We start from the raw sequence: 23,036 nt of genomic DNA on the forward strand, positions 1-23,036 counted from the left end.
TAGCTTCAAAAATTAAAAGCTGCAAGGCTTCCTCATGAACTGGGGTCCATTCCCATGATGTCCCCTTCCTCAATAAGTCATACAATGGACGAGCAATGATAGAAAAGTCAGGGATGTGTTTTCTCCAAAACACTAGAAGTCCAAGAACATGTTGTAATTCCTTTTTATTCTCTGGCATTTTGAGTTGATCTAAGGCTGCGAGGGTGTCCTGTGGAATGCAGGCCATACCGCCTTTCCACCAGATACCCAAAAATTTCACTTCAGAAGCTGGAGACTGAATTTTATCTGGAGGAATAGTCAAACCCAGCCCTTCCAAGTGTTTTATTATTTTGTCATGCATTGTTTTAACTGCTATCAGCTTATCTCCCCCTACCAGGACATCATCAATATACTGATAAATCCGGACTCCTTCTTCCAGGGGAATTTGTTCCAGCTCTTGTGCCAATGCATGGTGAGCCAAAGTCGGAGAGTGCTTATACCCTTGAGGGAGACGGGTAAAAGTATATTGCTGGCCCTCCCATGTAAAAGCAAAACGGAGCTGGTCCTCAGAATGCAGGGGGACCATAAAAAACATATCTTTAACGTCAATAGAAGCCATGATCGGGTGAGCTTGCTCTTGGATAGTTGCTATCAATTCAGAAATGTTAGGAACAGCTGCAGTTAGCGGCCCTGCGTTAGCATTTAGCCTACGATAATCGACAGTCAGTCTCCATTTGCCATTTGGTTTTCTAACAGGCCACACGGGAGAGTTAAAAGGGGAGTGAATGGGTATCACAATTCCCTGTTCCTTTAATTCTGCCAGCAAGGGGCCAATACCATTACGTGCCCCCAGGGGTAAAGGATAAGGCTTAACAGAGGTCAAACGGGAGGGGGGAAGCGGGGGTGCCACCTGCAACAGACGAATATCTAAAGTGGGGGCGCCGAACACCCAGCTCCCTCCCTGGTCATCTGTCCAGCTCCTACCCTTCAGGATATCTAGCCCTAACAAATTAAGAGGATATTTTCCTACAACCATGGAGACCTCTTGCACTGCTTCCTCTCCAGGCAATCGCAACCTCACTATTGCCATGGCTTGAGAATGTATGCCGCCCATTGCATCTGCCACAAACATTTTTCTGCGAGACAGAACCACGCCTGCGCGGTCTGCGTCTTCTATTTTAATAGCCGAAATTTGTGCTCCTGTATCTACCAGAAATGTCAGAGGAACTAGTCTAGGTTCAACAATGCATGTGATTAACAGGTCGTTTCCTTTTGTTGTGAGCTTTCTAATATACATCCAACCTCCGCCCCCCCGCTCACATGAGAGGAGCGAAGGCATTAGTTTTCCTGTGGCTCTAGTGTTTGGACTGATTCCAAAGAAGGGGCACTCGGAATTACAGTGTTGCTCTTTTCGAGCTTCTGGTTCGGCCACCCATTAACTAACTTCTCTAGCCTGTCGGTAGATAATCCATCCATTAAGTCTCGCGGAATGCCCTTCTGCCAACCTAGCGTCCAAAAGATTATTACGTTTATGATCTATATTTCGCCCACTCGGTTTCATAGAAAGCGAGGCCCCTTTAAACTCGTGGTTCTCTAGTCTGGAAGGGGGCGGGGTCGAATTGGCCACTGCGCGCCTCACTCCTTTTGTTTCAAATTTACTGGTGGAAGAAATCACTGGTCCATATTTTCTCCCATAGTTAATTAATTCTTGGGCAACCTCCCCCCATGTCCATGCTTTATATCCTGATTGCAGATGGTTCGAGGTTATTGATCCTTCTAATGCTGCCCGCGTTCTTTCTCCCTGAGGCATAGCCTGTATCTTTCCTTGTAGCTGTATACCAATAGGTTTCAGTGACTCTGGAAGCCCCCTGATTAAAGGAGTCATCCGTTCAGGATCAACAGGCATCATCATAGGTGATTCATGATGTGGCTGCAGTTTTCTGTCATACATCATTTGGAGACAAGCAGCCTTTTGAACACTTTCTACTAATTGATCAACTGTTCCAATAATGGCAAGAGGGTCTCCCCTTTCTAAAGGGTTAAGACCACCTGCCCAATAGGCAGCCCTTTGTGTTAGGGACCAGGGAGCACGGTTGTTACCAGTAGTTAAAAACACTCCCGGTCCCCAATAACCTTCAGCTTCCTTTTCAGTTAACAGTATTTGGTCTCCACCAGTGAGACTAACCCTCCATACATACTCTGTCTCTGATTCCTTTGGAGAGCGGCTGAACTCTTTTCTCAGCTTTGCTAATTCAGTGGCAGAGAAGGGAATTTCTTTAACATTCATTTGAGGGTCCAAATCCTCACTGTTATCAAAGGTATATTCGGTTTTTATCAACGGACGCAAGTGGGTTGGTGAGTCCTCTAACTTGTTAAGCCTGGACTTTATTTCTTTCAGTCCTTCTAAAGGATAGACCTTTTCCTGAGGCAAGTTATGAACGACAGTGTCGGTAGTATCCCTACACCTTAATTGTTCCTTCAGAGCCTCTAGTAAAAGAGCCGCATCGCGTTTTTCATATTCTAATTGCTTGTTGAGCTCCTCTGTCTGTTTCTGCAGAGTCTGGACTAACTCTTGCAGAGATCCTATGGTTTGGTTTTCTGCTTTAAGCTGTTGGTCTCGGAATTCTATAGCAGCAACCAGAGCAGAACCCAATACTGCACAAATAAACGATTTGCCTTTTCCAGCCCGGCTATGAGCATTCCTTTGCAGAACACTAATACGGTCTGAAACGCTCTGCAAGTTATGCCAGTTTTGTCGTGCCCAATCTACCCCTGATAAAGAGGGCCGAGCACCATGTTTTTCTAAAAGGTCAAATAACACATCTTCACTTTTCATGGTGGCAATACTATCACTCATTATCTAGATAAACAACGAAATCTACTGGCAACAAAATCTACACTGGGGGAGAGGGAGGTGACCCCTTATCTCCTCAGAGAGACAAGCACTTAACAAAACAAATCCAGCAACTACTCAAAGCACTTCTTCCCTACACAAAAGACTGAGAAGACCAATCAACACTTGCAAAGAAAGCGTTAACGCCCAATTCACTCCTGGCTACCCTGTCAGACCAGAAGAACTTCAAGTTTCAAGCTGCAAGAGTTACAAAACACTTCAAGTTTTCTCAAAAAGCAACAAACTTCTTGGAGAGGCACATATATCCTAACTTCCCCAAGAGGCGCACACACAAAACTTTCAATATTCAAAATAGTCTTCCCGAGGAGGCACACGACATATGTCCTCGAGAGATGCACACGTAATACAGTAAAGTTTCAGAATATGGAGCGATCTTCCTGGAGAGGTGCTCACATCTAAGTTACCTAAATTACCGCTCCTTGCAACTCCAGGAGGTGCACACAGAAAAGTTTTAGACTGTATCTGGGAGGACAACACTCTCACGGCGGGTATCCTGCCGACTACGCCAATAAAAATGTCTCGCTCCAATTTGTAGGAGGGAGGCAAGGTTCTTTAATATGTGTATACCCGGCGTGAGATTAAGAAGCAACGGTTCAAATGTTGGTCCAACCAGTTTATTAACGTCCTAGGCGTTTTTAGGGAGACGGGGAAGGGAAGGTAGGCGATAGGGAAAGTAGGAAATATAAGCAAGGAGTCTTTGCAGAGAGCAAAAGAGATAGTCACCACCGTGGGTCCAGCGAGGTACACAGTAGGTTCGTTGATCTCAGGAACTCGTCTGATCACCGCGGGGGACGGGAGACAGCCAGGGAGCTCCGCAGCAAGCCGGTCCCGGGGGTTCTTCCGACGAAGTTTTCCCCTCAGGGAATTCTCCGTCAGAGGTGTCTTCGGGAGTTTGTCTCCAAAGTCCCCAGTTTAGTGAGGGCCTTTTATCCCCCGTTTGGCGGGAATTTTCCTCTTCAAAGTCTGAGAATTGCAGCTCAGCATTTTTTTTGGGGTGGAAATACCAAACTTCTGAACAAACAGGCAAACACTTCTTGAAAGGTGATTTACAAAAAGCTTTTGTGATATTCCTGGCCACGGATGAGCCAGCAAGGAAGGAAGAGGGGGTCTCTGTTGCCGGACACAAGCGTTATCGCCTTCTGCAGTGGTCCGCTCCTTCGAGCAGCACCCCCGAGAAAGACTGCTCTTCCTGTTTCTGTTTACCCTTGCAATTGTAAGCAGAAACACTATGGCACATTGACGCCCACCATCCGCCCTCCAGGATACTGATCAGTTGTCAGTCAGAGTCTTATCATCAGGAAGGCCTCATGAAGCAAGCTTTGAGACAAAAAAAAAAGGAAACCAGTTCTGTCTTTCACAGGAATGGCTATAGAACATGCATAAATTCTGGCTGACCTATGACAGCTTAAAGCACTGCGGAGGACTGTTAACAAGCCTGTTTGGACATCACCTTGAATAAATGACGTTATCCCCAAGTAAGGGAAGGAACAGCTGAGCACCAGGGAGGTACACAAAGTGCCAGAGCAAATTCTCACACTGTCAGGTGCAAAGAAAACTGAGATTTCACCCCAAAAACCCAGTTTACAACAAGGCTACAAAATCCCGGCTGAGAATTTCTGTGTTAGACTTGAAGCTCAAGACTGTACTGTAGTTCAACCAACAATATTTTGTGCAGCATGACCTAAAAAGTTCACAATAAAACCAAAACAAACTTCAATTTCAACTTGATAAATGAACTCAGGACATAATAACAAAGAGTGCTGATCTGGGCAAATAAAAGAGCATAAAGAAAAGAGAGCAGTGAAAAAGCTATCAAGGAAAAGCTCAGACTCGCATCCCTTGGAAGTGAAATTAAAGGCTCTCATTCATTTCCAGAGAAGTCAGAAAGGAAAATACCATTACATGCCATACCTTGAACCACTTGACGTCCATGTTGGGCCTGGACAGCTCACACTCAAATGTGACCTTGTCCTTCTCAATGACGCTACTGTCTGCCAATGGTTTGCTGATTTTCACAGGCAATTCTGAGAAGGAGAAAGAAGAATGTGGATTTAGTTGGGAACTTAGTTTTGTTCATAACCAGGTCCATGGGTGCTGTTAAATGGATCCTTCCAGATGGAAAAAACATTTCAGGTGGCCTCCTAGATTTTACCCCTTTTTGTGTTGCACGCAAGACTGAAAAAAAAAAATTACTTCTGCAAAGTTCTTCTTGTCATAAGGAAACAAATATTTGGGGAATGGCAGAACCAGGTAAAATTTTCCTTCACGTCAAGAAAGTATAAATTTCACTCTCATGCTCTTGGTGTGGTTTCTGCTATGATTATTTGGACTAATTAAGCTTCTCCCTGATGAAAGCCTAGAAGTATATCACAAGAAGGACCAACTTACCCATGACCTTTTATTTGTCTTACTCAAGCATCTCCTCCTGACCAAAACTGACAATAAAAGATTCAGCCAGACTACAGGTTTGAGCAGCTGAGTTGTTTCTAGGATCTCCTGCAATCTCAAGCTTGGAACACACACTTGTCTTTTGACTAAGTGTCTCTTATAGTGCAGTAAAACAACAGGTTTTCACACGGCGATTCCTCATTTACCTTGATCTGAAATCATTCTCAAACCATGTGGGATCAGTCCAGGGAGAAGGGGAGGAGAGGGGAAGGGAAAGGGGAAGTCCACAGTCCTCTAAAATCAGGCTTCTTAGCCTAAAGCTCAACAGCAAATAGCAGTCCACTTCCCCACATTGCTAGACTCCGAGCATTTCAAGAACATCAGCTGACCTCATTATGAGCTCTAACATAGCCAAAGGAATTCATATATTCAAATATTCTCTTGAGTGATGAGAAATATGGAGCATAACTTCAGACTTCTGCTGTTAAACTCTCACTTCTATCATAAACCAGAGTAAGAGTTCAATGCTGTTTTAGATGGAGGACTCATATTTTAAATAACTCATCTCATTAAGGCTTGGATTCCCTACTACAATTAGTTAAATTCCAGTTTGGATCATGCTTCACCTTGGATCACTTAGGGCTTCAGCCACTTATTGGAACTAACTCAATTTGTCTACAGAGAAGCTGTTTTCTATAGCAACAATAAGCTGTGATTGCAACTGGATGTCGGGAGAGCACAAATCCCGCAGTTATCCTGTACCAACATCCTCTCCTTCCATCAGAACAGCAAGTTTTTAAACCAGACTCATGCAAGCTTGCATGACACACCTTGTGTAAAACTGTTGGCAGCCATCAGGACAGCCAGTTGCTTCCTGTATAGACACTGTTCCATCAGTTTTGGTTTTTTGTCTCGCTAGAACAACAGCCAGTGTCTGAAAACTCCCACAACTGAAGCAACCACGCTGATATACCGCAGTCACTGGAGGTGCTCAAGAGCCACGGGTATGTGGCACTGGGGACGTGGTTAGTAAGTCCAGTGAGGGTGGGCTGGGTTGGACTCAGCTATCTCAGTGGTCTTTTCCAGCCTTGGGTGCAACTTGTAAGAGGGAATGAAGCAGCAAACTGCCCAGCACTGAGCTGCATTCTTCTGACACATGGTATCAGTGAACTGCTGTATTTCCCTATCTTCTCTGGAGCTATTGATCTAACCTAACTGAAAAAGTAAGCCTGAACCTAGATATAAATCAGGATCATAGTCACCCATGGTTGCTTATATATTCAGAAAGACACTCCAGAGGGTAATTCAGCGCATCTAGAAATTAAAGTAGAAGTTCCTTAGTCAAAAATATTCCACAGCCAGATTTTCACCTCGCTACCACTACATTAAAAAGGAGAATCCAACTTGTGGTGTGGGTCATTGATGTTGTTCCGGGGGGAATTGTGGCTGTTCCATGCCCACAGGGTAGAAGACAGCCAGTCTTCCTCTAAGCCACATAAAAAGCTGCTTAGTGCTCCCAAAGCGAATGCTCACCAGTTGTTTCCAACTTGAAGGTCATCTTCTGGCCAGCAGCCTCGCAGATGTATTCTCCAGCATCTTCTCCAGCTGCTCCACAACCAGACGCCGTGTTTTGCCCACAGATTCCATTCTGAACTTTCTGGAGGAGGCAAGCAGTCTTCCATCCTTGTACCATTTTACTTCTGTTGGATCCTGTGCTACTTCACAGCTGAGGAAGGCACTTGCTGCCAGGGCAGCACTCACCTCTTTCTGCACCTGCTCCTGGTTTATAAACACAGGTTTTGGCTCTGAGGGAAGAAAAGAAAAAGTATTGACTGAGGGACCGAAATGAGACCACCTTGCAGGTTTGTATGTACAGGTTGGAACAGGTTTAGGTTACCACTTGTGCCCAAACTAATAGCCTTCACTAGAGAATATCAGCTCTTCTGTTGAAACAAAGTGTCAAATCTAGGCAAGAAAGAACCTAGGAACTGAAGGAACCAAGAGGGTCCTTGAACACCAGTCCCATGGTTGCAAGTCACTATGCAAACATATTGAACCCAAAAGAACATCTGTCCTGCAGGCAACCAAAACCTGAGTTCCTTTTACTTAAGACCCACTGTGAAACATCAAAACACATAAACATGTGATAGTCAAACCACTGGCTGCCTTTTCATGACCCAGAACAGTACTCCCGGCTTCCTGAACAGACTCCTCATGGCCTCTACCATTGCCACAACTGTGACTGTCAAAGGCACAAAGGAAATATGCTCACCAACGCAGTCCTTTGTTCTTTGTGTGTGATTTGCAGATATCTATCTTACTTTGAGCTCTGGCAATAGGCAGCTCTACCAGGTCTCTTACTGTGAGTAGCAGACTCACCTATCCAGATGCAGCCTCCAACATAAAGGCATAGTAAAAAGGCAGTGTACTACTAGGAGAAGTTCCTGCTTCTCCTGCCATGAAAGGCTGCACATAGAACATGCACTCCAGCCTCACTGCACATACTTATCTTAGTCAAATGTTTAGGTGAACAAGAATTACAGTTTGGGATCTCAGGCACAGGAGAGATTTGAATAATATCTTGAATATTGCTTCCACTGTACATATATTACTAATTATTGCTCTACAGACAGACTGAAACAGGTCTTTGTGTCATACTGAAACCAAATACTTTCTACAAACCCAGGCAATCAAGTCTAGGGAAAAAACCTCAGCACAGACTACAGTGATCCAGGTGCAGTATAATAGAAACTAGATTTTACTTTACTGTTCTCTGCTGTATTTCATACAACACCTGTCTTACCTGTGACATGAATCTTGAAGGTGAGTTTCTGGCCAGCAGCCTCGCAGCTGTACTCCCCTGCATCTTTCTTCTCCACCTGGCTCACCACCAGCCGACGCTGTTTGCCCTCTGACTCTACCTTGAACTTCTTGCTCGAGGTGATCAGTTTCCCCTCCTTTTATCACTTGACCTCTGTGATAAAATGTTTGCTCATTAAGACCGGGATGTGGTAGCATTGTGGTGGAGTGCTTGTTCATTAGGACCGGGATATAATGGTGGAATATGGAGGCCACAAAGGTTGCAGAACACTCTAATTTTATGGGTAGATTGTGTACTCTGCGTAGTTACAGGCAAAGCGCGCCCCGATGGATACAAAGTTCCACGGAAGGACCAACCAAGGAACGACACACCAAGTCGCACGATCACAACCGACCAATTAAAGGACAATACGCTCGGGATGGACAATACAAAAGAAGTTGCAAGGGACGGGACGGCGCGGCAGTTGGAGGAACAATAATCCCCCTGTCGCCCAGCACTGAATTGCCTTTTAGTTTTACCCGCTACAATTAATAAAAGTTTATAATTGGAACATTATTGGCTCATTGCTTATAAATTGATGACAACCTCCATCTTCTCCTGGGCCACCTCGCAGCTCAGCGTGGCATTTTCTGTTGTTGCAGCCTTCACCACCTTCTGTACCTTCTCCTTGTTTGTAAATACAAATTCTGGCTCTGAAAAGAGAGAGATACATTAGTTTGGCCTCTTGAAAGAAGAGCAGGTTTTGGGGAAGGAGTCAGAAAAATGAATCAGTTCTCCCAGTCTGATGCCCCAAGAGAATGATGTGGAGAGAAGTTGTGCAATTTATGGATGCCCCATCCCTGAAAACATTCAAGTCTAAGGCTGGATGGGTGTTAGAGCAACCTAGTCTCAAAGAATGTGTTCCTTTCCAGGACAGAGATTGGAACTGGATGATCCTCCAGGTCCCTTCCAACAAAAGGCATTCTGTGATGCTTCTTGTATGACTCTCATGACTCTTTCGTCCCCTAGCTGCCATTTACTTATGTCTTCAAAACATCAACTTATACAAAACATTCCTGTAGTATTCTCTCCCATGCTAAATGAGCCCTTCCAAGACAAAAACATGTTACATAGAGCACACCCCCTAGTGCTTGACACAAAGCCCCTGTTCTGAAACTTCCTGAGACGCAGCTGCATTGCAGAGTTGTTCTAGTGGTACAGGCACGTGGGAATGGAGAAGTGCAATCAGAACTTTCTTGTCTATGGCCTCATTCCCACAGCAAAAGGAAATTCCTGAAGATTTTAAAAGATGGAGCTGCCTCACAACTGTATTTAGAATAATTTGTTCAATTTCCTCATCAGAAATTAACCACCCCAAAGTTCAGCTCCAAAAATTTTAAGCATAGCAGGGAAAACTTACAAACTAATGACCGTTTTCTAAAACATTCTAGAATGAAAGGCCAAAATGTGTTCTCTCTCACCTGTGACATGAATCTTGAAGGTGAGTTTCTGGCCAGCAGCCTCGCAGCTGTACTCCCCTGCATCTTTCTTCTCTACCTGGATCACCACCAGCCGACACTGTTTGCCCTCTGACTCCACCTTGAACTTCTTGCTCGAGGTGATCAGTTTCCCCTCCTTGTACCACTTCACCTCCATCTTCTCCTGGGCCACCTCGCAGCTCAGCGTGGCATTTTGAGTCAGTGCAGCCTTCACCTCCTTTTGTACCTTGTCCTTGTTTGTAAACACGTCTTCTTTCTCTGCAGGGACATCACAACAGTCACACCATTTTGCTGTAGTCTGCTGCAGAGCTTACTCCAGTTCCCCATTTTCATTATACTTGCCCTTCACAGGGACCATCATGATGCCTCATTAAGACAGGAAAATACTTTCCCCTCTATTTTGCCTTGGGAAATGAATAGGCATATCATTTCATATCATATCATAAATCTAAACATTTCGCAGTCTGATAGCAGATTTGGACATGAGATTTAGAACACCTGCATGCACTGCTGAACCTCCTCCCTTCTCTTTGTTTCTTCTGATGTCTCTCTACATTTCCAGTAAATCAGAAGGGAATGGCCCTCTAGAACAGGTTGCCCAAGGAGACTGTGGATGCTCCATCCCTGCAGGCATTCAAGGCCAGGCTGGATGTGGTTCTGGGCAGCCTGGGCTGCTGGTTGGCAACCCTGCACATAGGAAGAAGGGGGTTGGAACTGGATGAGCACTGTGGGCCTTTGCAACCCAGGCCATTTATGAGTCTGATTAGTGGCATTTTCCACCTCATTGTGTCATTCAAATTTTGTAACCAGATCTCATCGAACACCTCCCCTTTTCTCACTCCTTGCATGCCTGGTGTGCTCTTGCACTGTAACCCTGCAGACACCAGCTGACTACAAGAGCTGCACAAGTTACCCTCCTTGCCTATTGTTTGTTGCAGTAATTCATTCCTGGATGGAAAAGCACATGTAGAAAAGTGTTGCTATGACACTAGATGACAAAGAAAGTCCTATAGCCAAAATGTTTTGCACCAGAGAGGCTGTAAGTTGATCCTCCAAATGCAAGACACACAAAATGAAGTGTTCCTTTATCTCTGGGATTCCAAGCATTTTCTCACCTCTGACTTTCACTTGGAATGTTGCTTTGTCATCTTTTGTTTCACAGCTGTAGCTCCCTTGGTCTTTCAGGGTCACATTTTTGACCATGAGCTTGCGGTGCGTCCCCTGGGAGATGATGGTTGTCCTCTGGTCCTGCTTCACCTCTATTTGATCTTTCTTCTATACGACAGCTCCGCTTGCAGCTGACACCTCACACACCAGCTCCAGGTCTTCAGAAGGACTGACTGATATTTCTGGAGTCGTTTTGGACTTGCTGACAAAATTAATGGCTTCATCTGAAGAAAAAAAGAGAAAGTGGTTTACATCCTGACTCAGGCTTATTCAGCACAGCATTAAGATACAGTTAGAACTGATTGTAATGTCTCTGCTCATTACATCTGGGGGATCAAGTTTCACCTCTGGAGGTACTCACATACAAACGTGTGCTTGATTCTCCTGTGTAAGGAAAGAGTAAGTTCTATGCAGACAGTTCTTATTTCTTCTAATCAATTCTGTATTCTGCACATTTCTTCTGAAGCTAAAATGAAGGCAGCTAAGTAACCTGTTTGCAATACATGAACAAACCAATTCAACACCTTGTCTCTAAGCTAACAAGCAGCGTTTGATGAGCACATCAGTATTTCATGCCCTTCATTCCATCCAGACTGTATTGGCAATAACTATGCTGGTATTAACAAGGATAGCAATTACAAGCAAAATGGTAGAAATACAGAAGATATAAGGAAAAGGGAACTCACCAGAGCTGAGGCGATCCTCCCTGGTGAGCGATCTCCAAGAGATGCTGCCTCAGTGAGGGTCAGCCCTTAAATGAGGTCTCAGAGGAGGTGGAGTCGAACTGCACCCCTCCAGGGAGCACAGCTACATAACTTTCACCTGTGCTCCCACAGCTGACCCCACACTTGCCTCAGCTGATCAATCAGTGGTTCACATTGTGATCTCCCATACACTCCACCCCTTCACAACGTGAACCAATGATTAGGTGAGTTCCCCTTATTACAGAGACCCAATCACGACGCTGATACAATCTCCCGTCGCATTAGATGTTGATATTATTCAAATGATGATGATTGGATGGGTGTTTATGATCTTCCATGGGCCAGTGCTTGATAGATGTTACCGGAGACAAATCATCTTGAAGTGCAGGTCCGTCTGCGTTTCATCAGTCCAGAGTAATGGTCCTAGAGGCTTAGAATCAATCTTAAGGGGAGTAATATAGATGTTTCAAGGGTACTAGGAGGGGAAGATCCGCCCTCCAGGGCAAGATACAGGCCGTATTCTTATCTTGGGTCAATACTTCTGCTTGTACTGGATTATGTCCCGGCCTCCGATACCATACCCTCTGGCCAGATATCTGTGGCTGTATAACTATATCTGGCACCAGAGGAGGAGTCTTGATCTGCCATAGGGACATAATAGGTGTTCCTTTAGCAATAAAGGCCGGAGTATTGACCACGATGTCAGTAGGCCATGTACCTATCACCGAGGGGGTGACTGAACCTCCCACCTCCAATAATCTCCCCCAAGGTGCAAGTAGGCCACACCATTTGGGTCCTACCTGCACCTTCCAAGGCCAATTTATCTTATGGATTCCCGGTTCTAAATTCTCAGGGGCAGGGAGCAGAAGATTATTTTCAGTACCAACCTGCGGTTTTACCTTATTATCGGTGCCTGTAATTTGGATCCTAAGAGGGGAGGCCCATATAGTTTGTAACATTTTCAGGGCACTGGGTCTGCCATCCCGAGGTCTTTCATTCAGGTCCCGCACGGTTTCATATAATCTTTTTGTCCACCCCTGCAGGGACTGAGAGTCTGTTTTCAGGGCAGCCTTAAGGATACCATTATAACGTTCAATAAGGCCTGCCCCTGTTGGGTTATATGGCAGGTGGAATCGCCATTCAATGTTGTTTTCTTCTGCCCAGCGCTGTATCATCGCTCCAGTGAAGTGAGTCCCTTGGTCACTCTCGATAACTTGAGGTGTCCCGTATGCAGACATCAGTTTAGTAAGTGCCTTAATTGTGTATGCTTGATTTGCCTTTGGTACAGGATAGGCTTGCAGCAGTCCACTTACAGTGTCAACGCAGGTCAGAGCATATCTCGCCCCCTCAGACCGAGGGAGGGGCCCAATGTAGTCGACCTGCCATCTCTGAAGAGGACTATATCCTCTAGCAATGTGGGATGTTGTTTCAGGCAACGGTCTCGGTCTCATCTTTGAGCAAGCATCGCAATCCTGACATGCTTGAACGATATCAGATAGTTGTACAGGCAGCCCCCATGCTTTAGCAGCTGCCCACATTATCTTCTGTCCAGCATGCCGTAGCTTCTGATGTAACCAACGGGCAATATTTTCAGATTGTGAATTCTCAATCCATCGGATTCGGGCCGGTGTGTCAGCTTCATCATTTCCTGGTGACTGCAAGGGTTGATGACCAGAGACATGGTAGACACATACTGTCCTGTGTTTGACCGTATTCCAAATGTCTACCCACATGTCTTTACCCCAAATCGGTCGGGCGTGGATAGTCCATTCCTGGGTAGCCCATTGCGTAATCCACAGAGTGAGCCCCCGGTACACAGCCCAACTATCTGTACAGATGTTCAGGACGCCGTCACCAGGTTCTTTAGTTATAACCATCCACACGGCTCGCAATTCTGCCCATTGGCTGCTTTGACCATCCCCCTCATCAAACCAGATGGTCTCAGTAGAGGGATGGTATGCTATTGCTCGCCACTTGCTCGGGTTGCCTCTGCTGGACCCATCCGTATACCAGGCATCTTCAGGAATAGGATATCTTCCTTCCTGAACGGGACTCTTCTCTGGTGGAGCAACCATCGGTTCTTTTGATGTATCACTGTGATACGTCACTGGGCCTAGGATCTTCTGTAGTTCTTCTTTAAGTGGAGATGAAGACAGACTGCTTCTCTGGCTTAGATAGGCGACCCATCGTGCCACCGTTTGTGCTTGGGCCACCCCCGTCTTAGGAAGGTGAGTCAAATCTCTCACCCACCCCTGGATTGGTAATGAAGTCTTAACTATGACCTCTGCTGTTTGCGTTATCGGCTCTACTGCTTGTAATGCCGAATAGGCAGCCAATAACTGTTTCTCAATCATGCTATATCGTTCTTCTGCTCCGTGCCAAACCTGAGACCAGAATCCAATGGGGGTTCGAACAGAACTCTGGCGTTGCCACAGGCCCCAGCCAAAACCATCTTGAGTAACATGAACATCTAGTTCAGCTGGGAGGGTCGGATCAAATATACCCAACGCCTGAGCTTGTTTAACTGCCAGTTTTGCCTGTTGGAAAGCATCCTGTTCTATCTTTCCCCAATTCCATGATTGACCCTTCTTTGTAAGCTTGTATAATGGCCTTAATAGCTGAGCTAAATGAGGTATAAAGGAGCGCCAATACCCCAATATACCCAAACATTCTTGCAATTGTTTTGATGTTGTAGGGACTGGAAACGCTTGGACTTTATCTACTACCGCACTGGGTAGTACTTTGGTTTTCCCGGACCAAATTACTCCCAGGAATTTTACAGATAGCCCCGGACCTTGCACCTTCTGTGGGTTTATAGCCCACCCTCTTTTCTGCAGGTAAGCTATCAACAAATCTGCTGCTTGTCTCACCGCCTCTAACGAATCGGATGTTAACAGGAGGTCATCAATATAATGATATAAATTGACATTATTTGGCTTTTCCCACTTAGCCAGATCACGTGCCACTAAATTATGACAAAAAGTGGGCGAATGTACGTACCCTTGGGGTAGGACCTGCAAAGTCCATTGCCTCCCTTCCCATGTAAATGCAAACTGATCTTGCGATTCTTCACTGATTGGAATACTGAAGAATGCATTCGCCAAATCCAAGACACAGTGATATGTTTTGATTTCCCTGCTTAGTGTGTCCATTAGGGAGGCAATATTGGGTACAGCCGCATGAACAGGTGGCGTGACCTTATTTAATTCCCTATAGTCTACTGTCATCCTCCATGTTCCATCCAGTTTTCGCACTGGCCATATTGGGGAGTTATATGGGCTATGTGCAGGCCTTATAATACCCACTCTTTCTAATTCCTGCACCGTCTTTGTTATTTCATCCTGCCCACCCGGGAGTCTGTACTGTTTCACATTAGTAATCCGGCGTGGCTTCGGCAAACAAATAGGCTCATGTTTTGCATGGCCTCTCAATATTGTCTGGATTGCCCGGATACTAATGCATCTCTGCCGCAATCGGAACTCTCCCACTGTTGTATGGAGAGCCAGACCCCACAGGATATCAATTCCTAATATATACTCTGGAATTGGGGCAATGGATACCTTGTACTCCCGTGGTGGAAGACGCCCGACCCCCAGTTTTACCCAGGTTTGGGTGACCGGAATGGTTTGTCCCCCAAAACCTCCAATCATCACTCTATTACCTTTAAATTTAGTTGGGTCTCCATATATTATAGATGTCTCTGCCCCGGTATCAACTAGGGCCATAACCTTCTGTATATTCTTTCGGGACCAGTATATCGTCAGTTCCACATAGGGCCTCCGGTCCCGTCTAGAGGCCCTAGGAGGACTGACATCCCTCGTCAAGCCATGAACTGAGCCAGATTCAAGTCTTTTACCTCCGATACCTCCGGTGTCACAACCCGAGGCACCTGAGGTGGCTTCTTTTTCCTATTTGGAACTATAAAATCTTCTAAATTCCATGTTGTTGTTGGTCGCCGCTCTATAAATCTTATCCCTGGCCTTTTGGGTTTATTCTGAAATTTTTGTTCATCCTTCAGTTGCTTCCACAACTGAAGGAGAACCTGATTGGGCTGCCCATCAATTTTTGAAAACTGAACGCCTGCCCGGAGCAGATCATTAAACATTTGTTTCCGGGATACCCTAACAGGTCCTGCCCGAGAAGTTCGCGGGGCCGATCTTCTGGCTCGCACTATTGGAAAAGCCTCGGCATCCTCAATCACCCTGATATTGCGCTTAGCTCGTAAACGCTCAGTTTCTCCGAGGTCTGCTACCAATTGGGCGGCTTGTTGGACTACTGCCTCTGCGGATACTACTGGATTAAGTATGGAAACCAAGGTTCCATACATATGAGAGGGTGCTTGCTGTAAAATTAGGTCCCTCATTCCCGCAGAAAATTTAACCATATCAGGGCTATCGAATGTGTCTTCGTAGATAGCCTCTCTCATACCTAATTCGCGTATATAATTTTGAAGGTCTTCCATAGAAGACCACATCCCTGTGTTTACTGGCATGTCAGTTTTATTTGTCCACACCATGCGGCAAGCAGCCATTATCCATTCTACAATTGAATGGTTTTCTTCAGGGAACTGAGTCCCAGCATACAGTCTCTGCCGAAGGGCAGGATGTACTGTTATTGTGGCCAACTTAGATACTTCAGGGCCACTAACCAGTACACTATCTGCCCCTGAATCCCATAACCGTAATAACCAAGCCGGAACACTTTCCCTTGGCCTTTGCCTAAATCGTTGCACTAGGTCCATGAGTTCAGTAGGCGTATATGGACAGGCTGTTACATGTAAAACAGATTTGGCAGGGGGCCATTGATCAGGAGGCACTCCTGCTGGTCGATCTTGAATTTTCTTTGTTTTTTGAGTTATTACTGGACGGACTTCTAGCGAGTCCGTCTCAGATGGTTTTTCTAGATCAGATTTAGTGATCTTATTTTGATTCATTTCTTCAGGATCTTGATCGTCATTAAATGAAATGTATCTAATTTGAGGGTTGGAGGAAGAAAATGACGGTTTTTTTCCTGTCAATAGATTGATCTCACCCTCCAATTTTTCAATACGGGCCTTTAACAATTCATTTTCATGTGCAATGTTGTTTGATTTTATCTCTGCCCGATTTAAAGCATTTAATAATGGCCAGGCTGCCATAGATGCAGCCATTCGCTTTTCTTTTATAATTAAGATATCTTTTTGTAGTCCTAGAAAGTAATCAGTTAGACAATAGGCGTCCATGTTATTTGGTACTCTTAAAGGGCCCCATTGTTCAATAATTGTTGCTAATTGGTAATATGGGGACGCCTCAAAACCTGGAATTTGTCCAGGAAGGCATGTCCCTAAGGGGGTGGTCTTCTCCCCCTTGTACCAATTAAAGATTTTCCACACAAAGGACATTTTTTTTTTTCCTTATATTTCTAGATGCCAAGTCAGTGGCTCCTGCCTGGCTTGCCAAATGTATTGGCAATAACTATGCTGGTATTAACAAGGATAGCAATTACAAGCAAAATGGTAGAAATACAGAAGATATAAGGAAAAGGGAACTCACCAGAGCTGAGGTGATCCTCCCTGGTGAGCAATCTCCAAGAGATGCTGCCTCAGTGAGGGTCAGCCCTTAAATGAGGTCTCAGAGGAGGTGGAGTCGAACTCCACCCCTCCAGGGAGCACAGCTACATAATTTTCACCTGTGCTCCCACAGCTGACCACACACTTGCCTCAGCTGATCAATCAGTGGTTCACATTGTGATCTCCCATACACAGACAGAACCTGCCTGAGGAGCAAGCTGATGGCTGTCAGCTACAGGCAGACCTAGCTTTGTACTGCATTTCTTAGAGCAACAACTGTTGCTTTCAGTCACTGAATATACCAAGGCCAATTACTATGCCAGGAACATTTATGGCATCAGTGAACAAAAAATGCGTTAAAAATTGTAATAGACAGGAGCCATTTATTCTTTTATAACTAGGTGACCAAAGAACAACAGTCCTTCTAGAGTCAAGCTGTTAAGAACTAATAGCATCAATCAATATCACATAGATAGATTACTTCCCTGCCCTAAGACCATCTTGCGACCATTTGGTGCTCCTAATTAAGCCCTCTTGATGGCATTTTGTCTGAGCCATGCGACATTTTGTGATAGGAGTTACTGCTAGTGTTCCCTTAACCCTACACCAAAGTAGGAGGTATCCATTCTCAGGGAATCATGCAGGCTTCCTCTGTATTTGATGCTCAGAGACAGCCCCAGAACTTTTTAAATCTTAGCTTAGCTCTCATCCAATAATGTTCATCAAACAGTGCAACTTGTCCTTTGGGGATGCCTTTGTTCTGCATCAACCAGTTCCAACGGAGTCTTCTTGGCTTGTTTTAGATCAGTTTTTCAACAGATAAAGCCAGGGTCTTTGAATTACAAAGTGAAATTGCAGAATGCATGATTCTCAACCAAACAGAACAGCAGGTGGGATGCAGGGTGAATACCTGAACCAACACCACCTGCAAGCAATCCTTCAATATCTTAGGAATCTCTAGCCACCCCAAATCCAGTGTTGTGCTTGATCTATCATCTCTGCTGAGTTTTTAGCTAAGCTGATGGTGAGCATCACGGTGGTGATGGGTGAGCAGTCAGACTAGAGGGTCTTAATCAACCGTAAGGATCCTGTGATCAGAGGAACGTGAATGTGCTGTTAAAGGTCACAAGCGCTGCACTGCAGCATGAGCATACACAGCGAAAGGCTTTCAGTAGAGCTTCAGTTCATAAATGAGGACTGGGTTATGGAAAATAGGCTCAAGATATAAAACAGAAAACAGATCTTAACGCCAGGTTCTGTGAATGCAACCAGCTGAATTTCACAGATATTGAATTTCAATGACAATTTCTTGTGTTATTTTACCCTCCAGCTCCACCCTGAACAGGAACATGTCAGTGACAAGCATTACTCCTCCAGGCTTGACCTAACAGTGCTTTACTTGCACTATGAGCTAATGGCTGTGCTTACAGCACCTCAGGGAGACACCTCAGAGATCACAATGTCCTTCGGGTACAGCAGGAGACACTCAACTCTCCAAATGTGGAGTTTAATTTGTCCAAAGAGGAGACAGGATTCCCATGCTAATAACTTAGGACCATTTCAGTCATAGGTTTAAAGATGATGTAAGTGCTGAGGCAATACATGAACTAGATGAATGAAGCCCAGATGTCAGGGCTCAAGTCGTGACTCCAGCCCCAGCTGGAGCTAAGGCTGTCTTGAATTCATCACAACACAGTTACATTATTTGCTCATACTGTGGATTTGCATAGGGACAACAGGAAGGTCAGAATTGCTTCAATAGAGCTATGCAATCTTTGTCCTAAATACTGGAAACCCACAGCATTGGACAAATAAAATGAATTAAGTCTGAAGTGCTTTACATGCATTGTGATCCTATGTTTGCCTCACAAACTTACCTGAGACTTTCCAATCAAAAATCAGAGTGTCATCTCCAATTGTGTAGATGTATGTTCCCTCGTCTTCTTTCGTTACAGCTGAAGCCACAAGCTTATGCAGTTTCCCTTTATCTTCCATTGTGAATTTCTTACTGGTCTTGATTTCTTTGCCATTTTTGTACCACTTCACCATGACATTGGCTTCAGAGGTCTCAGAAACAAATTCAGCTTGTTTTCCAGCAACGGCCCTGATTACTCCTCCACTTGTCTCTTTGATTACGAAGTTTGCCAGTGCTGAAACAAAATATGAAGACACAAAATACATATGATGGTAAAGAACTGCAGGGACATTGGTGACCATGAGGCATTCATTTATCATAAGATCAAACGTGCACGTTTAGTCCTAGTTCTAATTGCTAGATTCTAATTCAGAAGCTGGCAAATTGGCAGCTTTTATAAACCACGTGCCAGATTACCTTATCTCCACAAGTTGAAGGACATACACTGGACAGGGGACAGAGCCAAAGGAAGAAGCCCAAGGCTTCAAGAAAATGTCTAAAATAGGAAAACTGAGGAAAGAATTGGAACAAGCAAACTAGAAGGAAATCAATGGAGGGGGTATCTATTACTGCACTGTAATCCCCTGGCAAACAAATCGAGCCTAAAAGATAGAGATATCACTTAGGACTGAAAAGAAAAACAGAATTCCTTTATGGAAATTAATTGGAGTGCAAAAGTTAGATGATAAAACTGGCCCCTATTAACACACAGTGGAATAATTGACTTCAAAGATTCAAAATCTCACCACTGTCTTAGCCAAAAGTTTAAGCCTAAGGCCATGGTCCTATTTTACTGAGGGTAATTGAGCTTGTTTTCCAACTTCTTGTTAACATATCATTTTAAAACAGCGCACACAACTGAGTTGGGTCTGTTGAGACAGCGCAGTCAGAGCTGCTAAAATCAAAGTCTGGATTATGCATGCATTTGTTCTGCAGTTCCAAGAACACGCATGTATAATACAAATTCAACAACGTTCTACAGAATGCCTGTATTTAGGAGCTCGAGAGCCAGCTGATGGACACTGGGATGACTGAGATCCTGTCAATACATTTAACTCCATCCTATCATACAGTCAAATTTCATTCATTTTTTCAGGAACTGTCTCTTATCATTGTAGTCCCATCACCACTGCTGGATGTGAGCCCAACCACACAAAAGCAGCTGCTGGTTTTCACTGCAGATACTGCAGTAAGGAGAAACAGCCTCCAGACTGGACCAGCTGAGCGTGGCCCTACCAGGATTTGCTCCAAAGGTCTTATTACCAGTAGTGCTTCCCGATGAAATACATGGGGGTCCTCCTTTGATTCCAACCCCAACCCACCCCACCATGCCCCCTGATAACATCCATCAGGGCCACATCTCGACAGCTCCTGAACACCTCCAGGGATCCCACCACCTACCTGGGCAGCCTGTGCCAGTTAATTCTATGGGCAGACCTGCCAGTATGAAATATTATGCTAACATGACAAAGAGAGAGAAGAAAAGCAAAATTAAGACTAGCTGACAAGCCTTGGCAGGAAGTTCTGCTCTCCATCAATTTAGTCCCTGTGACTCTTCACAGGTGTTTTCTACATTTGGGATCACTGCTACAAAAAGAGATGTTGACATCATCTCTTGTGGCCACCCTGACAGAAGAGCAGGAAGGCTGGGATGCTCTTTTTCCTGTCTTTCCCTTGATTTCCTCTATATCTTAGGGACGAATCACAGGACAGAACACAGAAATCAAATGGCTCTACAAAGCAGATTGGCCAGTTCAAGTCAAAACAGCCACTGAAAACACCCCAGATGCTGTCTGACAACAGCTGGACTGTCGGGGAGTCAGGTGAATGCAGTCTGCTGGCCCTGGGCAGGAAGAGGACAGCCCAGACTGTCACATACCTTTCACTGAAAGCTGATAGAGCATTTTATCCCCCTCACAGATGCACTGATAACTTGCAGCATCATCCATTGAGTCGTTGTGAATTTTCAGGGTGTGTTTCTTCCCCACAATTTGCAGTTCATAATTTTCACTGGCCTTGAGCTCCTTCCCATCCTTCATCCACTCCACAGTAGCGCCTGTGTCTGAAAGCTCAGCCTGCAGTTTGGCTTCCTCACGCAGCCAAGCGCAGATCTTTTCTACATCTTTGCTCTTCTTGGTAAATCTCACTGCAGCACCTGTCAGGAGCAAAGGCCTCGTTATTTCAATTTATATCAGGCTAACGTGGTCAATGTTTGCTGCAACATCTCTGAAAAAGTATCACCTTCTGTTCCTGCACTCATCATTGTGTCAGTGCTGAGCAATTCACGATATTTCATTTGGTCTTCTTGCTGGATTTACTAAGTAAAAATCAACCAAACATCTCCTTCTACTGATTAATAATGCTCTAAACATGCTTCTGCAGAGGTTTCCACCCAATGACAAACAGGTCCTCCCATCATGAATGTTTATTTGTTCTACTTTGTCATGCAAAGCTGATTGATAGAGATATTATTGGAATGATTGCTCCCCTACTTCTAAACTATTCCAGTGCAATCAGAAAGGCTGTCTGAACCTGCAGCTGAAAGTACTGCTCTATGGTCATGCAGTGGTAAACCTGGTGACTGAATGCACTGGCCAATAGCTGTGAACTGCAGACATTCATCAGCTGGCATGCTTGCACGTTGTTGTAACGACTGCCCTATAGATCTGACCAACATCAGCCCCACATCAGCTCCTGCCCCATAGATCTGACCCTCATCAGCCCCATAGCATCTCCCGCTCCATAGATCTTAACCGTATCAGCCCCACAGCAGCTCCTGCCCCATAGATCTGACCCACATCTGCACCACAGCAGCTCTTGCCCCATAGAACTGACCCACATCTGCCCCACAGCAGCTCCTGACCCATAGATCTGACCCTCATCAACCCCACAGAAGCTCCTGCCCCATAGATCTGAACCACATCTGCCCCACAGCAGATTTTACCCCACAGATCTGACCCACATCAGCCCCCAGGAGATCCTGCCCCATAGATCTGACGCACATCTGCCCCACACCATCTCTTGCCCCATAGATCTAACTCACGTGTGCCCCACAGCAGCTCCTGCCCATAGATCTGCCCCACAGCAGCTCCTGCCCTATAGATCTGATTCAAATCTGCCCCACAGCAGCTCCTGCTCCATAGATCTGACCCACATGTGCCCCACAGCAGCTCCTGCCCATAGATCTGACCCACAGCAGCTCCTGCCCTATAGATCTGATTCAAATCTGCCCCACAGCAGCTCCTGCTCCATAGATCTGACCCACATGTGCCCCAGAGCAGCACTGCCCCATTGATTTGACCCACATCAGCCCCACAGGAGATCCTGCCCCATAGATCTGACCCAACTCTGCCCCACAGCAGCTCTTGCCTCATAGATCTGACCCACGTCAGCCCCACAGCAGCTCCTGCCTTATAGATATGACCCCCATCAGCCCCACAGCAGCTTCTACCCCATAGATCTGACCCACATGTGCTCTAGTGCAGCTCCAGTCCCGTAGATTTGACCCACAGCAGCCCATGCCCCATAGATCTGACCCTCATCAGCCCCACAGCAGCTCCTGCCCATAGATCTGACCCACAGCAGCTCCTGCCCTATAGATCTGATTCAAATCTGCCCCACAGCAGCTCCTGCTCCATAGATCTGACCCACATGTGCCCCAGAGCTCGAACGGACCCCGCTCAAGTGCGCCGGCACGGTCCAACCGCTCCCGGCGGGCACCGCTCGGCTCGGACGTTCCTCGGAATCAGCCAAATGTCGCTCCCGTGGCGTCTCCGCAGGCAAAAACGCATAGCCGGCGCCGCAAAGCTCGCGAGCCGCACCGAGCCGGGGAAACCGTGCCGTGGAGCAGCTGTGGGGCACATGTGGGTGAGATCTATGGGGTAGGAGCTGCTGTGCGGCTGATGTGGGTCAGATCTATGGGCAGGAGCTGATGTAGGGAAGATTTGGGTCTGATCTATGGGTTAGGAACTGCTGTGGTTCAGATCTATGGGGCAGGAGCAGCTGTGGGGCACATGTGGGTCAGATCTATGGGTTAGGTGCTGCTTTGGGGAAAATGTGGGTCAGATCTATGGGGCAGGAGCTGCTGTGGGTCAGATTTGGGTCAGATCTATGGGGCAGGAG

The 23,036-nt window shown here is 45.7% G+C and overlaps 1 protein-coding gene across 1 annotated transcript; it reads right to left on the bottom strand.

Annotated features, from left to right (window-relative positions):
• Window positions 1-1,251: 1,251 nt before the first annotated feature.
• LOC146755864 (uncharacterized) lies at window positions 1,252-2,836 on the bottom strand. Its single transcript, XM_085525083.1, is given in 2 exon segments — window positions 1,252-1,554; window positions 1,607-2,836. Coding segments are annotated over 2 exon segments (1,467 nt in total). The 3' UTR covers window positions 1,252-1,317.
• Window positions 2,837-23,036: the final 20,200 nt, after the last annotated feature.

Source organism: Coturnix japonica, chromosome 29 (genome assembly GCF_054131305.1).
Source record: "Coturnix japonica strain WE chromosome 29, WE-NBRP24, whole genome shotgun sequence".
NCBI classification, from domain to species: Eukaryota; Metazoa; Chordata; class Aves; order Galliformes; family Phasianidae; genus Coturnix; species Coturnix japonica.